General features: G+C 39.4%; 2 protein-coding genes across 2 annotated transcripts in view; both read right to left on the reverse strand.

The window, feature by feature from the left end:
• The window catches only part of LOC132104492 (septin-7-like), a 393,004-nt gene that overhangs the window by 128,306 nt on the left and 245,398 nt on the right, over nt 1-19,300 (reverse strand). The gene's annotated exons all lie outside the window — the stretch shown is intronic.
• The window catches only part of LOC132104491 (potassium voltage-gated channel subfamily G member 2-like), a 34,449-nt gene that overhangs the window by 10,463 nt on the left and 4,686 nt on the right, over nt 1-19,300 (reverse strand). Inside the window, exon 2 of the mRNA XM_059509990.1 lies at nt 10,271-11,149. Within this exon, the coding sequence (XP_059365973.1) occupies nt 10,271-11,077 (807 nt within the window). The 5' untranslated portion in view covers nt 11,078-11,149. The remainder of the gene's footprint in view (nt 1-10,270; nt 11,150-19,300) is intronic.

Consider the following 19,300-nt stretch of genomic DNA (forward strand, 5'->3'; position numbering starts at 1 on the left):
CAACATTCATTAAGAATCACATGAGAACCAAATGTTTTGTGTGACTTTCTGTCCTCCTTTCTCTCGCTCAGTCCCAGCAGCTGCCAGGACAGACATCATAACTCAGGGTCAATTGCTCCGTTTGAAGCTAAACAGACTGACAACTATGATATTGCTCTCTTCTCTTTGTCAGAGCCTGTTCGGGATCTCAGAGGGGCGTTTAAGCTCTGATGGATGGGATCAGTTGCCCGTGATGTAAAAGTGTGTGTGTACTGTGAGTGTAAAATCTTTATTTTTGTCTGAATGTTGGACACTTGCAATTAAATGAAGATGTATAAATGTTTACATTTATATTAAAAGCAATTAGCTGAACTTAGAGTGTTTTGTTGTTGTTTTTGACCCACGTAAGTGAGTGCAATGTATGCAATTTCATAACTACTTCTGTTGTCTTTGAAATATAGTTAAAGTGTTACTGCTGTATGTACTGAAAGGCATTTATGGTAAACTAAAATACTTTTATTTCTATTGAAAATTTCATTAGGTTGTAATGACTGCAATTCAGTGTATTTAAAATACATCACTTTAAATGTAATATCAAATCGCACATTATAGTTCAAATAATGATCAAGTACTTTGTATATGGGCTTTAGTATGTTAGGCAATACATCAAAATAAGTGTACTTCGTTACAGCATGACAAAAGATTATGAAAACATAATGATTTAAAATGTAAAGTAAAACTTAGAAATGATTACAAAGTGCACTTTTAAAATAGTACTGTAAGTGTGTTAAAACAGTCATTAAAGTTTCCCTCTTCCCCCTTTAATTCACTTAAATGTCCTTAAGGATGCCTTAAAATAAAGTGTTACCAAATACTCTTTTAAGCTTTGAAGTACAATACAAGTGCACATTTAGTACAAATTAAGTTTTAACAGGATTATTTTTCAAACCGTGGCATTTATCATTGTCTCCTGTGCGAGAAAAACGATTTACAGGACTCGTCTAGTGTTTTCTCTCTTCAGTCTGTCTCCGAGTCGCTCAACTAATTCACTAATTGAGGCATTTTAGTGCATCACAAACTCATTATGGATAACAGCAGGTTTTCTCAGAGGCCACAGATAATGTGTCTAGTGTTATAATGTAATTGTTTGCTGTTGTATAATGAATGAATTGAGAGTTCAGGCTTTGAGTTGGGTTTGTACACTTATTGTGACATTAGCGTAGGTAATGTACCGTAGCATACGAGGCTATAGTCTCATGAACCAATGAACTATTCTACAATTTGTTACTAGGTTGCTACAGTAAGCTCTTCTGAGAAAGGACCAGTGCTGAATTTGATCAAAACATTGATGAAGTAGATCGAGTCCATCAACACTACCAAAGCTTGCATAGTCCTAAACCACTTTCTGGTCGACATTTAATTCGGTAACATTAGGCAGTTTTGCTGTTTAATGTTTAAAGATTGTGTTATTTTAAATATGCATTTGCTTACATATGCAATCACTTGTTTCTTCATGTGTTTGATCCAGATATTTAGTGCTCTTTGCCTCCTACCGTATTAAAATTGAAAACATGGAAAGCCAGAAAATCCCATCAATGGTGAGGAAATAGTTAATTTGAAATGATTACAAAGTGCACTTTTTTCTGCATAAATACAGTGAAGGTTTAAAGTATTCTACAAGTGTATGCTGAATACAAAAAAAAGCACACATCTTTTTCACAAGGGTATGTTCTTTTGCTTTTTAAACTCACTTAAGTGTTTACATTTACATTTATTCATTTAGCTGACGCTTTTATCCAAAGCGACTTACAATTGCTATATATGTCAGAGGTCACACGCCTCTGGAGCAACTAGGGGTTAAGTGTCTTGCTCAGGGACACACTGGCGTTTCACAGTGGATTCGAACCCGGGTCTCCCACACCACAGGCATGCGTCTTATCCACTGCACTAACACCACCCTCGCCACACATCTTTTTCACAAGGGTATGTTCTTTTGCTTTTTAAACTCACTTAAGTGTTCATTAGGTGATGAACACAGCCTGTAAACACAGAGATGCAGTGCTTATTTTAAAAATCAACCCTGTATAATATGCCTCTCAGTCGGACCTTGCAGGTTAATAAGAGACAAGTGTGTGTGTGTGTGTGTGGGGGTGTGTTGTTCACATGCTTGAGTGCCTAGTGACTGTATATGCATGTGTCCGCATTGATATGCATATGTCTGTTTCAGTGTGTGTGTGTGTGTGTGTGTGTGTGTGTGAGGGGGTTCTGGTGCAGAATGCATTGCTCACAGTGATTGATTGTCTCTTTGAAGATAAAGAGCTCCCTGGATTCCTCCTGCTGTTCTTCAGTGTGGCCCTTTGATTGTGGAAGACACCTCGCTCTCTTCTCTGCTTTAATCTCTGCCGTCTTTATTGATGTCAGAGGGCTGTGCTCCAGTACACAAACACTCCTTAGTCAGAGCTCTGAAAGGTTGAAAAAAGCTATAACAGGTCCTGGGCACAGGTGTATAGTTGAGGTTGTAGGGTTTTCCCTTAAACTCTAATCACATCTGATGTTTGTATTATCACTAACAGTCAAGGGGTTTCAGATGTTGGGTCATATAAAGATGTTGCAGAGTGAAATGTCATTTAAATTCAATCTGCTAGCAGTCATATGATTTACAACAGGGCACAAGCTGATTGTCCTCTGCAGCCAATCATATTGCTCGTTCAACTTTTAAACAGACTGGCTCAGTGTTTTCTGTAAGATGGTCCTGTAGCCAATTATCTGAGTGCCTTTGAAACCCTCCACCTCCTCCAGCTCCTCCTGTCTAGATCTGCTACAATGTTTAGACATAATGCTTAGAACAGCGTCTGTGTATAGTGTCTAGTGGTAGGATGTAGTCTGCATGCTTGCTCAGCAGCATGCATAGCAGATCTAAACCAAATACACTAACAACGTTAAATACAGTACAATAACAAGCTAAAATGATCCAGAGAGCTTTCATGATTGAACTGGTGTTATTACATGTCTTAGGCTTGATTAGCACATTAAATATACTTTGATTGAAGATCACAGAGACTGATTCAAATATGACTTTACTGATTAATTTTTAATGAGTTCAATATTACAGTTTTTTACGATTGTTTACACACTAAAATTAAAATTTCCACACAATTAGCAAAATTTTACTCCAATGAGCAAAACACCTCCACAGATTTGCACAACATTACACACAGTGATTTGTAAAACTCTACACACATTTTCACACCTTAGACACAGATTAGGATTGTGAGGTTACTTCCTTGTAATTACAAAGCACCGGATTGCCAATTACCACACTAATGAACGAATTGGATAAACACATCTACCAGGTGTGGAAGCACACATGTGCTAATTTGAAAACGCAGCACTCAGGTGTGCTATAGAAGGCAGCAGGTGAGTTCACCTGTCTTCAACAAAAATGGAAGGAGTTAGAAGAAGAAGAAGAAGAGTGAGAATGATAGGGGGAGCTCAAAGAGGAGATGAAGGCGGTAGAGGAAGAGGAGAAGGAGGTAGAGGAAGAGGCATAGGTAGAGGAGAAGAAGGTAGAGGAAGAGGAGAAGGAGGTAGAGGAAGAGGAGAAGGAGGTAGAGGAAAAGGAGAAGGCGGTAGAGGAAGAGGAGAAGGAGGTAGAGGAAGAGGCATAGGTAGAGGAGAAGAAGGTAGTGGAGAAGGAGGTAGAGGCAGAGGAGAAGAAGGTAGAGGAAGAGGCATAGGTAGAGGAGAAGAAGGTAGAGGAAGAGGAGAAGGAGGTAGAGGAAGAGGAGAAGGAGGTAGAGGAAGAGGTACATGTTAGTATACCTTGAAACTGAAGCTTGTATAATCAATATTGTTTACTGTGACATTTGACAGTAGGCTGCATATATATATATTTTTATATTTTTATTTATTTATTTATTTACTTATTTATTTATCTTTTTTTTTTTTTTTTTTTACATAGGATTGAGGGTCGAGGACACCAAGGTGGAAGGGGCCCTATGTTTAGTCGTGCACAAGAGGCCGCCATTGTGAACATGGTTTTGGCCAATAATTGCATCAGGCTACGAGAAATCCAAGCCAATATCATCAATGATGACAATATTTTCAATAACATCCAACGAGTCTCTCTGTCAACATTAGGTCGAATCCTAAAGAAAAATCAAATATACATGAACCAACTGTATGGGGTACTATTTATACCGGGTACCAAAAAAAATACTGTGCTATAGATATTGAATAGCATCCTATTTTCTTTAATGTGTTTTAGAGAGTCTTGCAAATGGATGCTGCTGAAATTCAACATGAATTTATATATGTGGATGAGGCTGGATTTAACCTTGCAAAAACAAGAAGAAGAGGGAGAAATGTAATTGGGCACAGGGCAATCACCAATGTGCCAGGGCAGCGAGGGGGTAACATCACCCTTTGCGCTGCTATCACACAAAATGGGGTCCTCCACCACCATGCAAATCTGGGACCCTATAATGCAAATCTGATACTTGCATTTCTTGACCGATTGCATGAGATTGTCACAGCATTACACCAAGTGGACCAGATGCGGTACATTGTCATTTGGGACTCATTTCTCATTTCATCGGGTTGCTCTGGTCCAGAACTGGTTCCATGATCACCCTGATTTTGAAGTTTTTATACCTTCCCCCATACTCCCCCTTCCTGAATCCTATAGAAGAATTTTTTTCAGCGTGGCGGTGGAAGGTATATGACCTGCGGCCTTATGACCGTTTGCCCCTCATTCAGGACATGGAACAGGCATGTGATCTTATTGAAGCAGCTTCAGTGCAGGGGTGGATTCGTCACACAAGGCGATTCTTCCAACGGTGCCTTGCCAAGACATAGCCTGTGATGTGGATGAAATCTTATGGCCTGATCCAGCCAGACGGAGAGACGGATAGTTACAATATTATTGTTGCTTTTACAGTAGTTTTCTTTCATTTCTGTTTACTTTTACTTTACTTTTCTTCAGAGTCAAAGTGTATGTACTGTAATTCATGCAGTAATTTTTATTTGTCTATAGATTTTATTTGTGTACAGTAATTGATATCATTGTTGGTTGATTACTGTAACTGATTATGGTAAGAAATACTGTAAGTATTGAAATAAATACTTGAAATATTCAGTCTGCAGCATCTGCAGCAAGTGTTGTGCAGTGCTTGGTAAGGTTATAGTAGGCCTACAGTATTTGTCTACATTCTCCTTATATCTCAAAACAAATCATGAATAATGTTGTGAGTTTCTCACTATTTTTTGTCACCTAAATTATCTCTTACATACAGTAAGAATGTCTGGCCAAAAATCTTTTTTTTTTTTTTTTACAAATGTGTTTTTTATTTATCACAGCAGTGTGAAACTGGCTGCAATAGTGTATGATCATTGATGACTGTGTTGGTTAAATGAAAACAAATAGCATTTTCACAAATATGTGTATATGTTTTGACTGAAGTGTGTCATTTTGCAAACAATCTAGTAATTTTGCTAATTGATTGTGGTGTTTGAATAATTGTGATTATATTTTGACAAAAAGAACTCTGTTTTCAAAATTGCGTGTAAACAATTGAAAAAAACTGTAAACTTGAAAACAAGCCCCTTGTGTTACCAACCAAAAAGCAAAGATGAAAAGTTGACTGTGGGTGAATGTGTGTGGGGGTCAGACTTTGCTAACCTCTCTGTTGTGGCAAATATAATTACAAAAAAATAAAAATAATAATTCAATAAAACTACAGAAGCAGAAGAGATGAGGCTGATCAGACAATCAATGCACTGCTACAAGGGGAATAAATAATAAATCCAATAAGGTGTACAAAGCAGAGAATTACTGATTATAAATTAATTTAAAAATGCTTATACAAATTCCATCAAAACAAAAAGGGTCACAATTTAGTTTGGGGGCCTATCAACTATAACTTTTGCTTCAATAAGATCCTAATTTACTGCTTATTAATAATTAGTAAGGTAGCTGTTAAGTTTAGGTATGTTGTGGATTAAGGGATCTACAAGGCATTTTTATGTGCTTTATATGCACTAATAAACAGCCAGTATGCTAGTAATATGCATGCTAATAAGCAGCTAGTTAATAGTAAACTGGTCCCTAAACTAATGTGCTACCAAATAAAATAATAAAAAAAGTTTTTTTAAGATGTCATTGATACAGTATAAAAATAAGTACTAAGTAATATTAATTATCAACATGAACTAAATATTTTGTTACCTGTAGGATTAGGGTTTGGTTAAGGGTTACGGTCATAGATATATACACTAGATGTCGATTTGGCTACGGCAATTCATTGGAAGGAATGCGTCAACAGAGCCGCCATCTTGGAACAGGGGAGCCCCTCCTCTTTAATGCATCAGCGTCAATGTACGCAAAGGTCTTACCAAAATAAAATCACCATAAAGCTCAGAACGTGTAAAATTTGCACGACATACAAACTTTTTACTTTATTAAATGTTTAGATTTCCTTTCATTTAAGTAATGCCCACTTTCTTTATACTTTTCTTTTTTGTTAATGTAACACTCTACTTTTTTTGTGCTATGAAGTTGTCGGAGTGTTCTATGTCTCTATTCTTTATATTTTGTTATTCTTAAAATTATTGTTGTGTTCTAACTCTGTTTCATACTGTAAACGGAATGTTCAAATAAAGCATTTGAAATCACCATAAATCGTCACGCATGCGATTTTTTTTTTTGGTTTGTTCCAACGGTCAGACATGTATTTATCATTGAGTCCAGAGATAATTTAAGGTTTTGATATTAACATAATCTTCTTTTTCAAAATATAATGCATAGTAGGCCTAATTTTATTAGTCACATTCTTCCACTTGGGTAAACTTCGAATGAACTATCACTACTTCTTAGCCTACTGCATTCAAAATTGCGATGGTGTGACTATACATGTTAATTTAAACATTTTAATTGTATTGGTTTATTAAATATGATACACAATGCAATTTGCATGAGGAAGCAAATCACAAATTTGAGTGGAACATGTGAAAGTTAGATAGTTGAGGTGCCAAAGACCGTTTAATCTTTTCTTTATTCCTGTTCCGCTATACTTTTGTTTGCCACATTAAATAAGTATGTACTAAAGTCACATTCATACAGAACCCTCTTAAATCAGTGTCACACAGCTCCAGTCGGAGAAACTACTGAATAGAGACCAAAAAAAGAAAAAGTCCACATTTCCCACATCTTACAATTATATTACATTGATATAAATACATTCTGTTGATTGTCGGTTTTCCTAACTGTCAAAAAACGAATGGGTAACTAGCATGGATTAGCTGCGGTCGTAAACCAAGAACTGAAACAAACTAGCGTAACCAGAAATATAATTTCGTAACATTCATAATCAGAATGAGCTTTATTGTCAGGTATATTTACACATGCGAGAATTTTGTTTTTGTGACAGAAGATCCACGAAACAGAATGACAGCGACAGAACAAAAAACACATTTAAAACAAAAGAAAAAAACAAAAAAGGAATGACAATATACAATTTGACAATTGTGTGTGAAGGTATATTATGTGCAAAAATTGAAGTGTACACTAAGTATGTGTGTTCGATAAATAAGTGTGTGTATATAAATATAAATATGTTTTGTGATTCAGTATCATAAAACACATTCTCACTTCTGAAATGTAATCCCTTGCTGTCTGGATTTTAGATTTCTTTCGTCTGAAAATCCATATGCAGCACAAAAGTCCGGCATCGTCCATGAATTCAAAGTACAGGCGGAGATGCAGTGTTACCTAGCTACGTCCCATGATAAGACCCCTGTTCCAAGATGGCGGCGGTTTTGACGCATGCTTAGAACCCCAAGGCGACATCTAGTGTATATATCTATGGGTTACGGTAAGGGGATAGTAAAATATGAAAACCATTATGTCTATGGAATATACCCATAAAACATGGAAACCAGTGTGTGTGCATGTTTGCGTGTGTGTATGAGTGTGTGTGTGTGAGTGTGCGCGCACATGCACTCTAAAAAATGCCTGGTTGTTTCTACTAAACTTTGGGTCAAATTTAGACTAACCCAACTTTTTCGGTTAAAATTTTATTTAACAATTTTAACACAAAAAGTTGGGTTAGTCCATACTTTTAATAATGTGTGTACTTTGTGGTGTTTTGGGGGACAAAACTGTCCTTAAAAGTGAAAGTGACATGACATACAGCCAAGTATGGTGACCCATACTCAGAATTCGTGCTCTGCATTTAACCCATCCAAAGTGCACACAGACACACACACTGTGAACGAACACACACACACACACACACACACACACACCCAGAGCAGTGGACAGCCATTTATGCTGCAGTCCCCGGGGAGCAGTTGGGGGTTCAGTGCCTTGCTCAAGGACACCTCAGTCGTGGTACTGCCAGCCTGAGACTTAAACCCATAACCTTAGGGTTAGAAGTCAAACTCTCTAACCACTAGGCCACGACCCCCCCCCCCCTTTTTTAAGTGTTAAAACCTCTCTTCAGAGAAGTCCTTGATCTCTAAATTGATTCTTAAATAATGAAAATATTGTTGATGTTTAGAAGTCTTAAGTGTGAACACTTTTTCTTTTAAGGGTTGATTTAGTCTATAGTTATTATAATCAGTGGGATGTCCTGAGAAATACAGTGAAACAGGCGTGTGAGTGAGTGATGGTGTGAATGTGTATGTATGTGAGTGTGAGTGTGAGTGTGTGTGTGTGTGTGTGTGTGTGTGTGTGTGTGTGTGTGTGTGTGTGTGTGTGAGTTTGTTTGTGTGTGAGTGAGTGAGTAGGCACATGTGTGTGTTATAGAACAACAGCTGCCAGGCTTTAACAATATTTCTGTGGAATATGGCTAATTTAGTATTCATGAAATCAGGCCCTGGACTTGAGATGCTGTCCCCAGGCTGTCATGCCTGTTTCTGTCAGAAAAATATCCCCCTACAGTCCACAGTCTAGCTACTGAGACAGTGTGTCTCTCTAACATGGACACACACACACTGCACACACATCTTACACAAACATCTCATGTTTCTGAATTGTTTACAGTGAAAATTATTCACGTCATATGCGCAGAGAAATAAAGAGATGAAGGAGTACTTGTTTTTTGTCAAAGGCCAAACTTGCGGGCCAGTTTTGCCCAGAGGCATTTTAAGTGACTATACTCTAACTCACAGACCCTTATATTTGCATTTTATGAATTTAAAAAGTTTAAAAAGTTTTGCTAAACATATATTCTTAAGTGAATTAACCATGGCACTGAAATCTAAATCAAACACGATCTCCAGTATAAACCTTTATGTGTATGTCTTAAAGGGATAGTTCACCCAAAAATGAAAATCCAGTCATCATTTCATGTCATTTCATATTCATATGACTATCCATCTTGCATAGAACTGCTTGTTGTTTTTCCAAACAATGAATCTGTATTAGAGATTTCAAGCTTCAAAAGGCTCGCAAGAAACTATAAAGTGCCATAAAAGTAGTCCAATCACTCTATACTTTATCATATATCACTGTTAATCTTCCTCTCCAATGAGCTGTTAAATGTTGAAACCAAATCATTGAGTCAGTGGATTCACTGTGAGTGAACCTTTCACAGATTTAAAGGGGGTAAAGGTAAGGTTTGGATTAGGGTAGAGACACATCAGACCAACAGCAAAGAAATAGCGCTGAGGACAGCTGACTGTGCCATCAGATCACCTGTGTCATGGCAAAAAAAGTCACACTAAAACACACTGGGCAGACTACAGCCAACGACCAACTAGCGTGTACAGTATGCACTGAGCTTGCATGAAAGAACATAACTCCCCAATACCAGCAGGTGGCAGTAGTCTCTATTAGCCAATTGTTTTTTTCTTTCTCTCTGACGAGAAAGTGTGTCAGGCTTTAGGTTTGGGGGTTGAGGGTAAGTTTAGAATAAGGATTATACAGTTCAAAGTTAGGTTTGCGGATAAGGGTAAAGTTAGGATTAGAATTATAGGATTCAGAGTTAAATTTGGGAATAAACCTACAATTTTAAGGACTGGGCTAAGGTTTGGAGAAAGGGTAGGTAGGGTTAGGATCATAGGCATTAGATTTATGTTTGTACACTGTACATTCCCTGAATAGAACTTAATTTAGCTTCTCCCCAAGTAAAGTTTAAGGTTATTAAGATACATTTAACTGATACATTCAAGACAAAAATACTGATGAAGAAAATGTTTCTTGCAATGTAACTAATTGACTACTTTTTTGGATTACTAGCACAACCAGATCAAACAGTCCTAAGTCTGGCACGTTTAAAAGTACACTCACCCTCTCCTCCTCCTCCCTCAGGTCAGGCATGGTGCTGACACACAGTGTAACTGCCGTAATGGCCACAAAGACCACTGAGAGGCAAGCGAAAATCTTCCCAGGGATCCCGGAGTGAGGGTTCTCCACCATGTCTCTGAGGCTGTGCATGCAACCGTCCAGACGTTCCTCCTCTGGGCTCCCGACTCCGGGCGCCTCCTCACAGGACTGGGGCGAGGTCAGCTCAGCCTCCTCCTCCTCCTCCAGCCGGAGTCTCTCTCGCTGCTCCTCCTGCCGAAGACGAAGCTTCCTCAAGCAGCACCACTCCAGACTGGCCTCCTCCACACCCCAGTACAACAGTTCCTCCTGAAAGGAGAGCGCGCACATCTCCCGCAGCAGACGAAGCTTCCCGGCCGCCAAGAACGTGACGATGGAGCGGAACGCGCTGGGGCTTCGGTCGAAGAAGAACTCGTTGCAGTGCGCGTCATAGTCATCACACAAGTCGAGTATTTCCTCTGCATTGCTGCAGCTGCGTAACTTCCCCAAACGCGTCAGTGGGAACTCCTCAAGAGTGGACCATGGTATGCGATAACGGATGCCGCCCACGTTGATGATAGCAGCGCGGTCAACTAAAGCACCTTCGTCCGCTCCAGCTCCTCGATTCCGGTGCGCCTCGTCCTCCTGTACGCCGGGCTTCAACTGCAGTTGTGCACGTTTGTAAAACACACCCTTTTTGCTGCTGATTTCATGCGGGTTCTCCAAAGGGTTAAAGTGGAAGGAGGTAAACTGATGATCGGTGCTGCCTGCTAGGAAAGCCACCTCTTGGTACATCTCTACTGTGCGTGGCTGTGCAATCCAAAGATTCACGGTCTACCAGGTCATGGTGGTCATTATGGATGAGCTCTGAGAGATAAAAGAGGAAGATTTTAATGAAGACTTACTCTATAGTTCCCACTCCAGGTTGCTAAGCCCAAGGCGCCCAGTACTACAAAATTATCACAGAAAAAAATGATTAATTAGTCCAGAACACACTGGAAATCCTCCACAACACAAACAAAACAGTTCCTCACACACTGTATATACTAAAAGGGTAAGTACACTGATTTTCAACCAGCTTTGTGTTATTAAAGTCAATAGCATATGTAAATGAACAACGTTAAAGGCACAATATGTAATTTTTCTGCTTTAAAAATAGCAGATATCACTATATCTATGTTATATATATTTTTTAGTTGTGTACTTACATTATCCCGATAGTTTCCACGAACTTTAAAATCCGGAGAAAATTATAGTTTAATTAGAAGACACGGCACGTTTCTTTATTTCCGTTTTGTCGCCCGTCTATGGCGTCATATAAACTTTGACCCCTCTAGTTTATCTAACTTCCTGCGGAACCGCCAAATACAAAGGTGAACAGAAGCAAAGACGAGACGAAGAAGAAAAAGTAGTAGCTAGCCTTGGTCGAGACTATTATATTTTATATTTATATTGTTTATATTCGTAATTTATACTTAAATCAATAACTTAGTTATGGATCATGATTATGCTTTGCCTGCACGTTCTGTGAAGCGCAAATGTACGGGTGAAATAAATGACCCGAGAAGGTTTTGGGACAAGAGAACAAACAAGACACGGGTAAATATTGGAGTTGCATTTCCAAGATAGAAAGAGCTGCATGACAAGCTGAAACTACAGAGAGATGTTTGCATTCTAATAAACAGGTATGCATCCATTCAGCTAACTGTATCTATCCGTATATTTTGTGAAACGATGATGTCTTGTGTAAAACGCAGATGGACTAGCTCTCATGTAGAGTATAATGTAAATCTACATGTGTTCTATATCTAGCTGGATAAAGTAGCTTTTTTAACATATATTGTGTTTTATACATATATTACTACTAGCTAGATGGAATATTGATTTGATAGGGGTCTGATAATTCATATATCTCTCCGTTCGAAAAGACGTGATTGTCAAAATACTAGGCTGCTGCTGCTGTAGGTGAAGGGAGACCGCTGACAGACCAGGCTCTTGTCTTCATGACAACAATATCTATACTTCATGTTGAACATAAATATAAAGCCTACTGATAAAGGACACCGTCAACAGTATTGACGGCAAAATAGACGATGTTTGACAGGTGCAATATTTGAAAATCGATAATTATTTATTTATTTTTAAAATTACATTTATATCTGAATTTATGTCAACCTATAGACTTCAAACATCAAAATGTCATGAATTAATATGTATTTGTGTACAAAATTACATATAAACATATTTTCCTATTATATTTTGCCTGGAAACGCTTCCAACACGTGCGCGTGTCGCGTGAAAAATAGGCGTCGGTTCTATTTCTAGCAAGCACGCGTTTTCCGCGCGCCTTGAGCCGCGCCTGAGACGCGCGTCTCAAACAGGCAGTCTGCAAGCTCTAACCTATTAACATGGGAGCCGAATTAAAAACTGACACGCCACGCAGCTGAGACGCTTGCGCCACGCATCCAGTGTGTCGCCGGCCTCAGTTAAAATGAGTGAGGAATGTGGGGAGCGACAGAGCGCGTGTTCCAATGAACAACAACTCCCATGAGCCTACGCTCTTTCCCGACGTCATCAAAGTACGTCTCATGTTATTGTTTTGATTGATGACCCATGGTGGCCAAAAATTCCATACTGTGCGTTTAAGTTAATATTTAAGAATTATTAATTTTTTTAATTCATTACTGCAGATATATTTAAATACAGAAATAACATAAAAGTATGCTCGTCAGTACAATAACCATATTTTAAAGACCAGTTATGAAATTACATATGGAGATACTTATGTGAGTCCTACTTGAGTGGGTCAAAAAGCAATCTAAAATATAGCTAATTCCATTTCATATACATTTAAACTAGAACATAGTTTCATTTAATTGCAATTTACATGCAACTTAGTCTCTGTAAACATTACATTTAGTTCACACTTAAGTATATTCTTTCCTCAGTAAGTACTCTTGCCAAAGTATGTGGACTAGTCATATAGACTATTTTTCTGATACATTTATGGTGCTTTTGCTTCATTTTTGTCACCATTCATTGTAATTCGCATTGGAATTACTTTGAAAAATTTGACTGCACTGAAGAAAAATACCATTACATTATATCTACTGTACATTATAACCTAAACACAATTGAATTCCATCTCTTAAACAACTACTCCAAGATTTTGAGTGAAAATTAATACACTTTTATAAGGGTGAATAACTTAGCCTTTCCAATCCATAATTCAATGAGCTCTGGGTTTAAAATAAGCAGCTTCAACACACTGCCGGTCTCAAGGGCAATAACGCTCATCGAGAAATACGTGAAGAATGCATAAAAGTTGGCAAACATCAACACTAATGCTGCAAAACTCATACTAATATATTCACTGTCAGTCTCCTAATGCAACATCACATTCTCCAGAGATATCTGTATGGTTTTTTTTAATCAGTAGAGAAAATAGATTTTATGAATGGCTTTGAAAGTCTTAATTGCTCTTGAGTCACGGGATGCAGTAAATTCACGTCATAACAGAAGTTGAACCATAAAGCGGAGAAATTAATTATGGTGTTTTCTTTTCTATTCATGGATAAGTTTCCAAATGAACCATGCTCTCTACACAATGGCAGAGTAAGGTCCAGTGCGCTCAAATGAACATGGGTATAATAAATGCAACAGGAGATTTATGAGATTTATGCCAGAGGATTCAGTAATTCGGAGAAACACCATCAGTCTTACAATGGCTAGACAACCTTTTGTGAAGTTAAAGCAGCATTTATTCAAACAGCATATCTGAGCAAAATGGCATTTCTGAGTTTTGTCTCTCTTGTTAGGTATATTTAAGTATGTATTTTTATATGTACAGTATATATTTTTAATCAGAAATGACGACTGATAACTGGTGCTATCTTGTTGGATGAATAAACTTCAAATAGCAGCAGACAGAAAGCTCACCCAAATCAAATCAACTATTTCTATCCTAAATTGCCCTCCGATTTCTATTATAAATGCAATCTCTTTTAGCATGACTTCTCTATACTGATGATGTAGGCAGCAATTAAAGAAACTTTTGAGCACACTGTTTTAAATTTATTTTAATGCAATGGTTTTAATTTTAGCGGCATGTTTATTAGGATTAATTTCTGTCTACAATATAGTGCTGTCCAACTCAGACCCATGACACTATAGGCTATGATCAGATCAAAACAGTTGAATAATCAACTCTCGGCTTATTAATTCTTTATTTAAATGACTGAAGTTTGATTTAACAACAAATTGTATTGTATTTTAATACAATTAAAACAGTGTAGTAGTTCAATAATTTCAGCAGCGTGCAGATCCTCGTTTATGTCAGACTGTGGTGACAGCAGCCCAGACTTAGTTGCTCACATAATGCACCATCTATAATAACGGTAAACACATTGTTTTTATGACATAATATGTCGTTATAATGAGAATAAGATGTCGTTTTAAAGGTACAATTTGTAAGATATTTGCAGTAAAATATCCAAAAACCACTAAGCTAGTTTTATATATTTTGTCCAGCTGATTACTAATAATAGCTCTAATGTTTTCAACTCCTTGTAAATCATGAGAAAATTCCCATTCTAAACAGTGACACGGGGCAGTGCAGTCGCCTGTCAATGACGTTAGTTATCCTTTGTTACCCGCGGCGGCGGGCTTTGTGTTCACTTAAATATCGCGTGGTGCCGCGATACTGTTGTGATCAGAAAATACTGCTCACCCCTGGTGGAGTTTATGATTATTAAGTGCCGGCCGTTCTATCTGCCGAGGGAATATACTGCTATACTGCTCATTTCGGTGTACATTCCCCCGCTCAACATCATCAGCAACAGGAACGACGAACTAAATCAACTGTACCAGCACATCAGTGAGCAGCAGACAGCACACCCCGATGCTTTTCTCATCATAGCTGGGGATTTCAACCATGCTGACTTAAAAAGCGTGTTTCCAAAAATACACCAACACATTAACTTTCCAACACGAGGTAATGACATTTTGGACTTTGTTTACACCACACACAGAGGAGCTTACAAAGCCCTCCCCCTCCCCCACCTCGGAGCCTCAGACCACATCACTGTTATGCTAATGCCTGCATACAAACCGCTCATTAAAGTCGCCAAACCAGTTCAAAAACAGATTAAAGTGTGGCCGGAAGGATCATCAGATGTTCTTCAAGACTGCTTCAACACAACTGACTGGGACATGTTTAAACAGGCTGCCACATGCAATAACACCACTGACCTCCAGGAGTACTCAGAGACTGTCACTGCCTACATCAACAAGTGTATTGATGATGTAACGGTCACAAAAACCATCACTGTCCGTGCCAACCAGAAGCCATGGATGACAGGGGAGGACTACAGACTCCTGAAGACACGGAACGCTGCCTTCAGAGCTGGAGATGAGGTGGGCCTGAGAACAGCTAGGGCCAACCTGTCCCGCGGTGTCAGAGAGGCATCAATTCAGCGACAGCAGAGACACTAGGAACCTGTGGCAGGGGATACAGACCATTACGGACTACAAGCCCCCACCACGGACCTGTGACAACAACATCTTTCTGCTGAACAAGCTGAACACCTTCTTCGCTCGCTTTGAGCAACAAAACAGCACCACTTCATAGAAGACTCCACCTCCTCCCGGCGACCAGGTGATGACGCTGACCTCAGACACCGTGAGGAGATCCTTCAGCAGGATCAATGCACGCAAAGCTCCGGGTCCTGACAACATCCCTGGGCGTATACTGAGAGACTGTGCAGCAGAACTCACTGATGTCTTCACAGGCATTTTCAACATCTCACTGAGTCAGGCTGTTGTTCCCACATGTTTCAAAACTACCACCATCATTCCAGTTCCGAAGAAGCCATCTCCATCCTGCTTCAATGACTACCGTCCTGTTGCACTTACCCCCATCCTCTTGAAGTGCTTTGAACTGCTAGTCATGCACCACATCAAGTCTGCCCCCCCCCCTCCCAGGACCCCTTCCGGTCCAACCGCTTGACCGATGATGCCATCTCCACTACCCTCAACTCAGCACTCACGCATCTGGACAAAAAGGACTCATATGTCAGAATGCTGTTCATTGACTTCAGTTCAGCATTCAACCCTCAACAGCTCATTTACAAACTGATTCAGCTGGGGCTCAACACTTCGCTGTGCAACTGGCTGTTGGACTTTCTGACTGGAAGACCTCAGGCAGTACGGGTCGGCAGCAACACATCCAGCACCATCACACTGAACACTGGGGCCCCCCAAGGATGTGTGCTGAGCCCCCTCCTCTTCACTCTGCTGACCCATGACTGCACACCATCACACAACTCCAACCATTTTATTAAGTTTGCAGATGACACGACTGTGGTGGGTCTCATTAGCAACAAAGATGAGACAAACTACAGGAGCGAGGTGAACCGCCTGGCCAGGTGGTGCAGTGACAACAATCTCTCTCCGAATGTGAAGAAGACGAAGGAGATTGTTGTTGACTTCAGGAGAGTGCACACTCAGCATGTTCCTCTGACTATCAACGGTGCGACTGTGGAGAGAGTGAGCAGCACCAAGTTCCTGGGTGTGCACCTCACAGAGGACCTCTCCTGGACTGAAAACACAGCAGCACTGGCCAAGAAATCAAATAAGCGTCTCTACTTCCTCCACAAACTGAGGAGAGCCAGAGCCCCGCCCCCATCATGTACACCTTCTACAGAGGCACCATCAAGAGCATCCTGTCGAGCTGCATCACTGTGTGGTACGGCGCCTGCAATGCGTCCTGCCGAACGATTCTGCAACGCATAGTGAGAGCAGCTAAGAAGATCATTGGTGTCTCTCTCCCCTCCCTCCAGGACATTTATGGAACCCATCTCACCCGCAAAGCCCTCTGCATCACAGGTGATCCCACTCACCCATCACACAGCTTCTTCAGCCTGCTACCATCAGGGAGGAGACTTCGGAGTCTCCAGGCCAGGGCCAGCAGACTGAAGGACAGCTTCATCCACCAGGCTGTCAGGAAGCTGAACTCACTCCCGAACTTGCCCCCACTCCCCTCTTCTGCCCCAGGCACCACTGAACTATGAACCCCCCCCCAGACCCCCCCCCCCCCCCACTAATATACGATGACATGCACCAGTCACTTTGTGCATGATTGGTCTGCTCACTACCTCATTCAGCATGGAACTGACATCATTCCACTACCTCATCAGTCAGTTAAATTAAATAACTGCTCTTGAGCCCTTTACCACTTTAATCAGACTTAATAAGCTTTTGTTTTTGCACTAAAAAATCTTTTATCTGCACTGTTGTTCACTTCATTGATTTGCACTCTATCTGCCTTTTGCCTTGCGCTGCTTTATTTAACTTTATTTTTAATTTTATTATATGTCTTTTTTAACATTCCCTTATTGTATAGTTGTATCTACATTTTATATTTTGATCTAGATTTTTAGGCTTTAATGTTAATGTTATCTGTGTGCACCGGGGGTCTGAGAGTAACGCAATTTCGATTCTCTGTATGTATGTACTATACATGTGGAAGAATTGACAATAAAGCAGACTTGACTTGACTTGACTTTACTGACGTAGAAACCACATGACAACAGTGTTGTGGACAAATGCTGAAGTAGTGTATAGCGTCCAGCAAACCACTAGCTCGCTTCAAGCACTTATTTACTTCTTCTTGCACGTTTTATGGTGGATTGTGTTACTTATTTATGGAACATAATTACTGTTTACCGTCTGCCACTGGTTCTGTCGACAAGGACAGATCCCGTAAACGTAAGCGTACGGTGCCAACCAAACGACCCAAGAAGAGTTTGGGACAAGAGGAGAGAAAGAGCGAGGATCAGTATCGGTGTTGCATTTTCTAGATGTAATCTACTCGCGTAAGTCGTTGAACTCCATGAATTTAAATCCATGATTTATCTTTCCATCTGATTGATGGCCGTCAGCGGTTGGGTAGAAAACAACAAATCCCATCATTCCATGCTCCTTCTTAGAGTCATCAAACCACACGATTGTTATTGTTTTGGTAGTGCGCCCTCTAGTGGCAGGTCCTACAACCTGTACCTTTAACAACATACTGTAATTATATCATTTTTACGACATCTCGTTATTATGAGAAAAGATGTCGTTAAAATGACATATCTCATTATTACGACATAAGTGAGTGGAAAAAATAATATGTGTGTGGCAGCAATGCGTCACCATAAGGAAGCAACATCTAACAATGATAAATGATTTATACACAATACATTTGAGTAAAGCAGAGCAATGTGACAGATCTTTCCAAAACTAGGTGACTTTCACCACCCATCAAGTGAATAGGGTTTTTTTTTTCATACTAGTTTTCAAGGTTTTGGATGCAGGATTTTACAATGTTGTTGAAAGAAGGCTGCATTTATTTGATCAAAATATGAAATATTATTACAATTTAAAATATATATTTTTTCTATTTAATATATTGTAAAATGTAATTTATTCCTGTGATCTGCAGCTGTATTTTCAGCATCATTCCTCCAGTCTTCAGTGTCACATGATCCTTCAAAAATCAGTATAATATGCTGATTTGATGCTTAAGAAACATGATTCTTATTTTCAATGTTTTGCTGCTTAATAGTTTTGTGAAAACTGTGATACATGAAGTTTCAAAAGAGCAGCATGTCCATCCAAACTATATAACTTCACAGGGGTGGTGTTTTTGCTGGTCCTGAAGGAAGCGCAGAGGCAGCTGCTTTATTAAAGCGAGGTCTGTGGGTTTTGGGGCAACAGAGAGGTCAAAAACACAGAGAACGTCTGAAAGAGTGTTCACTTCATGTCATCTAACACTCAAGGGAGGTAGTCAAACTTCAGTGGCTCTATAGTCTTCTGAAATGAATACAAGTCTTTCTCAGACAGACTGGCATTTTATTATGTCTTCAAGTCATAAATAGATTATTGTACATGTACTACCAAATCAAAAGTTAAGGATCAGTATATTTTGAAGAAATAAAAGTAAGGATGTACTGATCAAAATGACAGTCAATACAT

This window comes from Carassius carassius, chromosome 25 (assembly GCF_963082965.1).
Source record: "Carassius carassius chromosome 25, fCarCar2.1, whole genome shotgun sequence".
Taxonomy (NCBI): domain Eukaryota; kingdom Metazoa; phylum Chordata; class Actinopteri; order Cypriniformes; family Cyprinidae; genus Carassius; species Carassius carassius.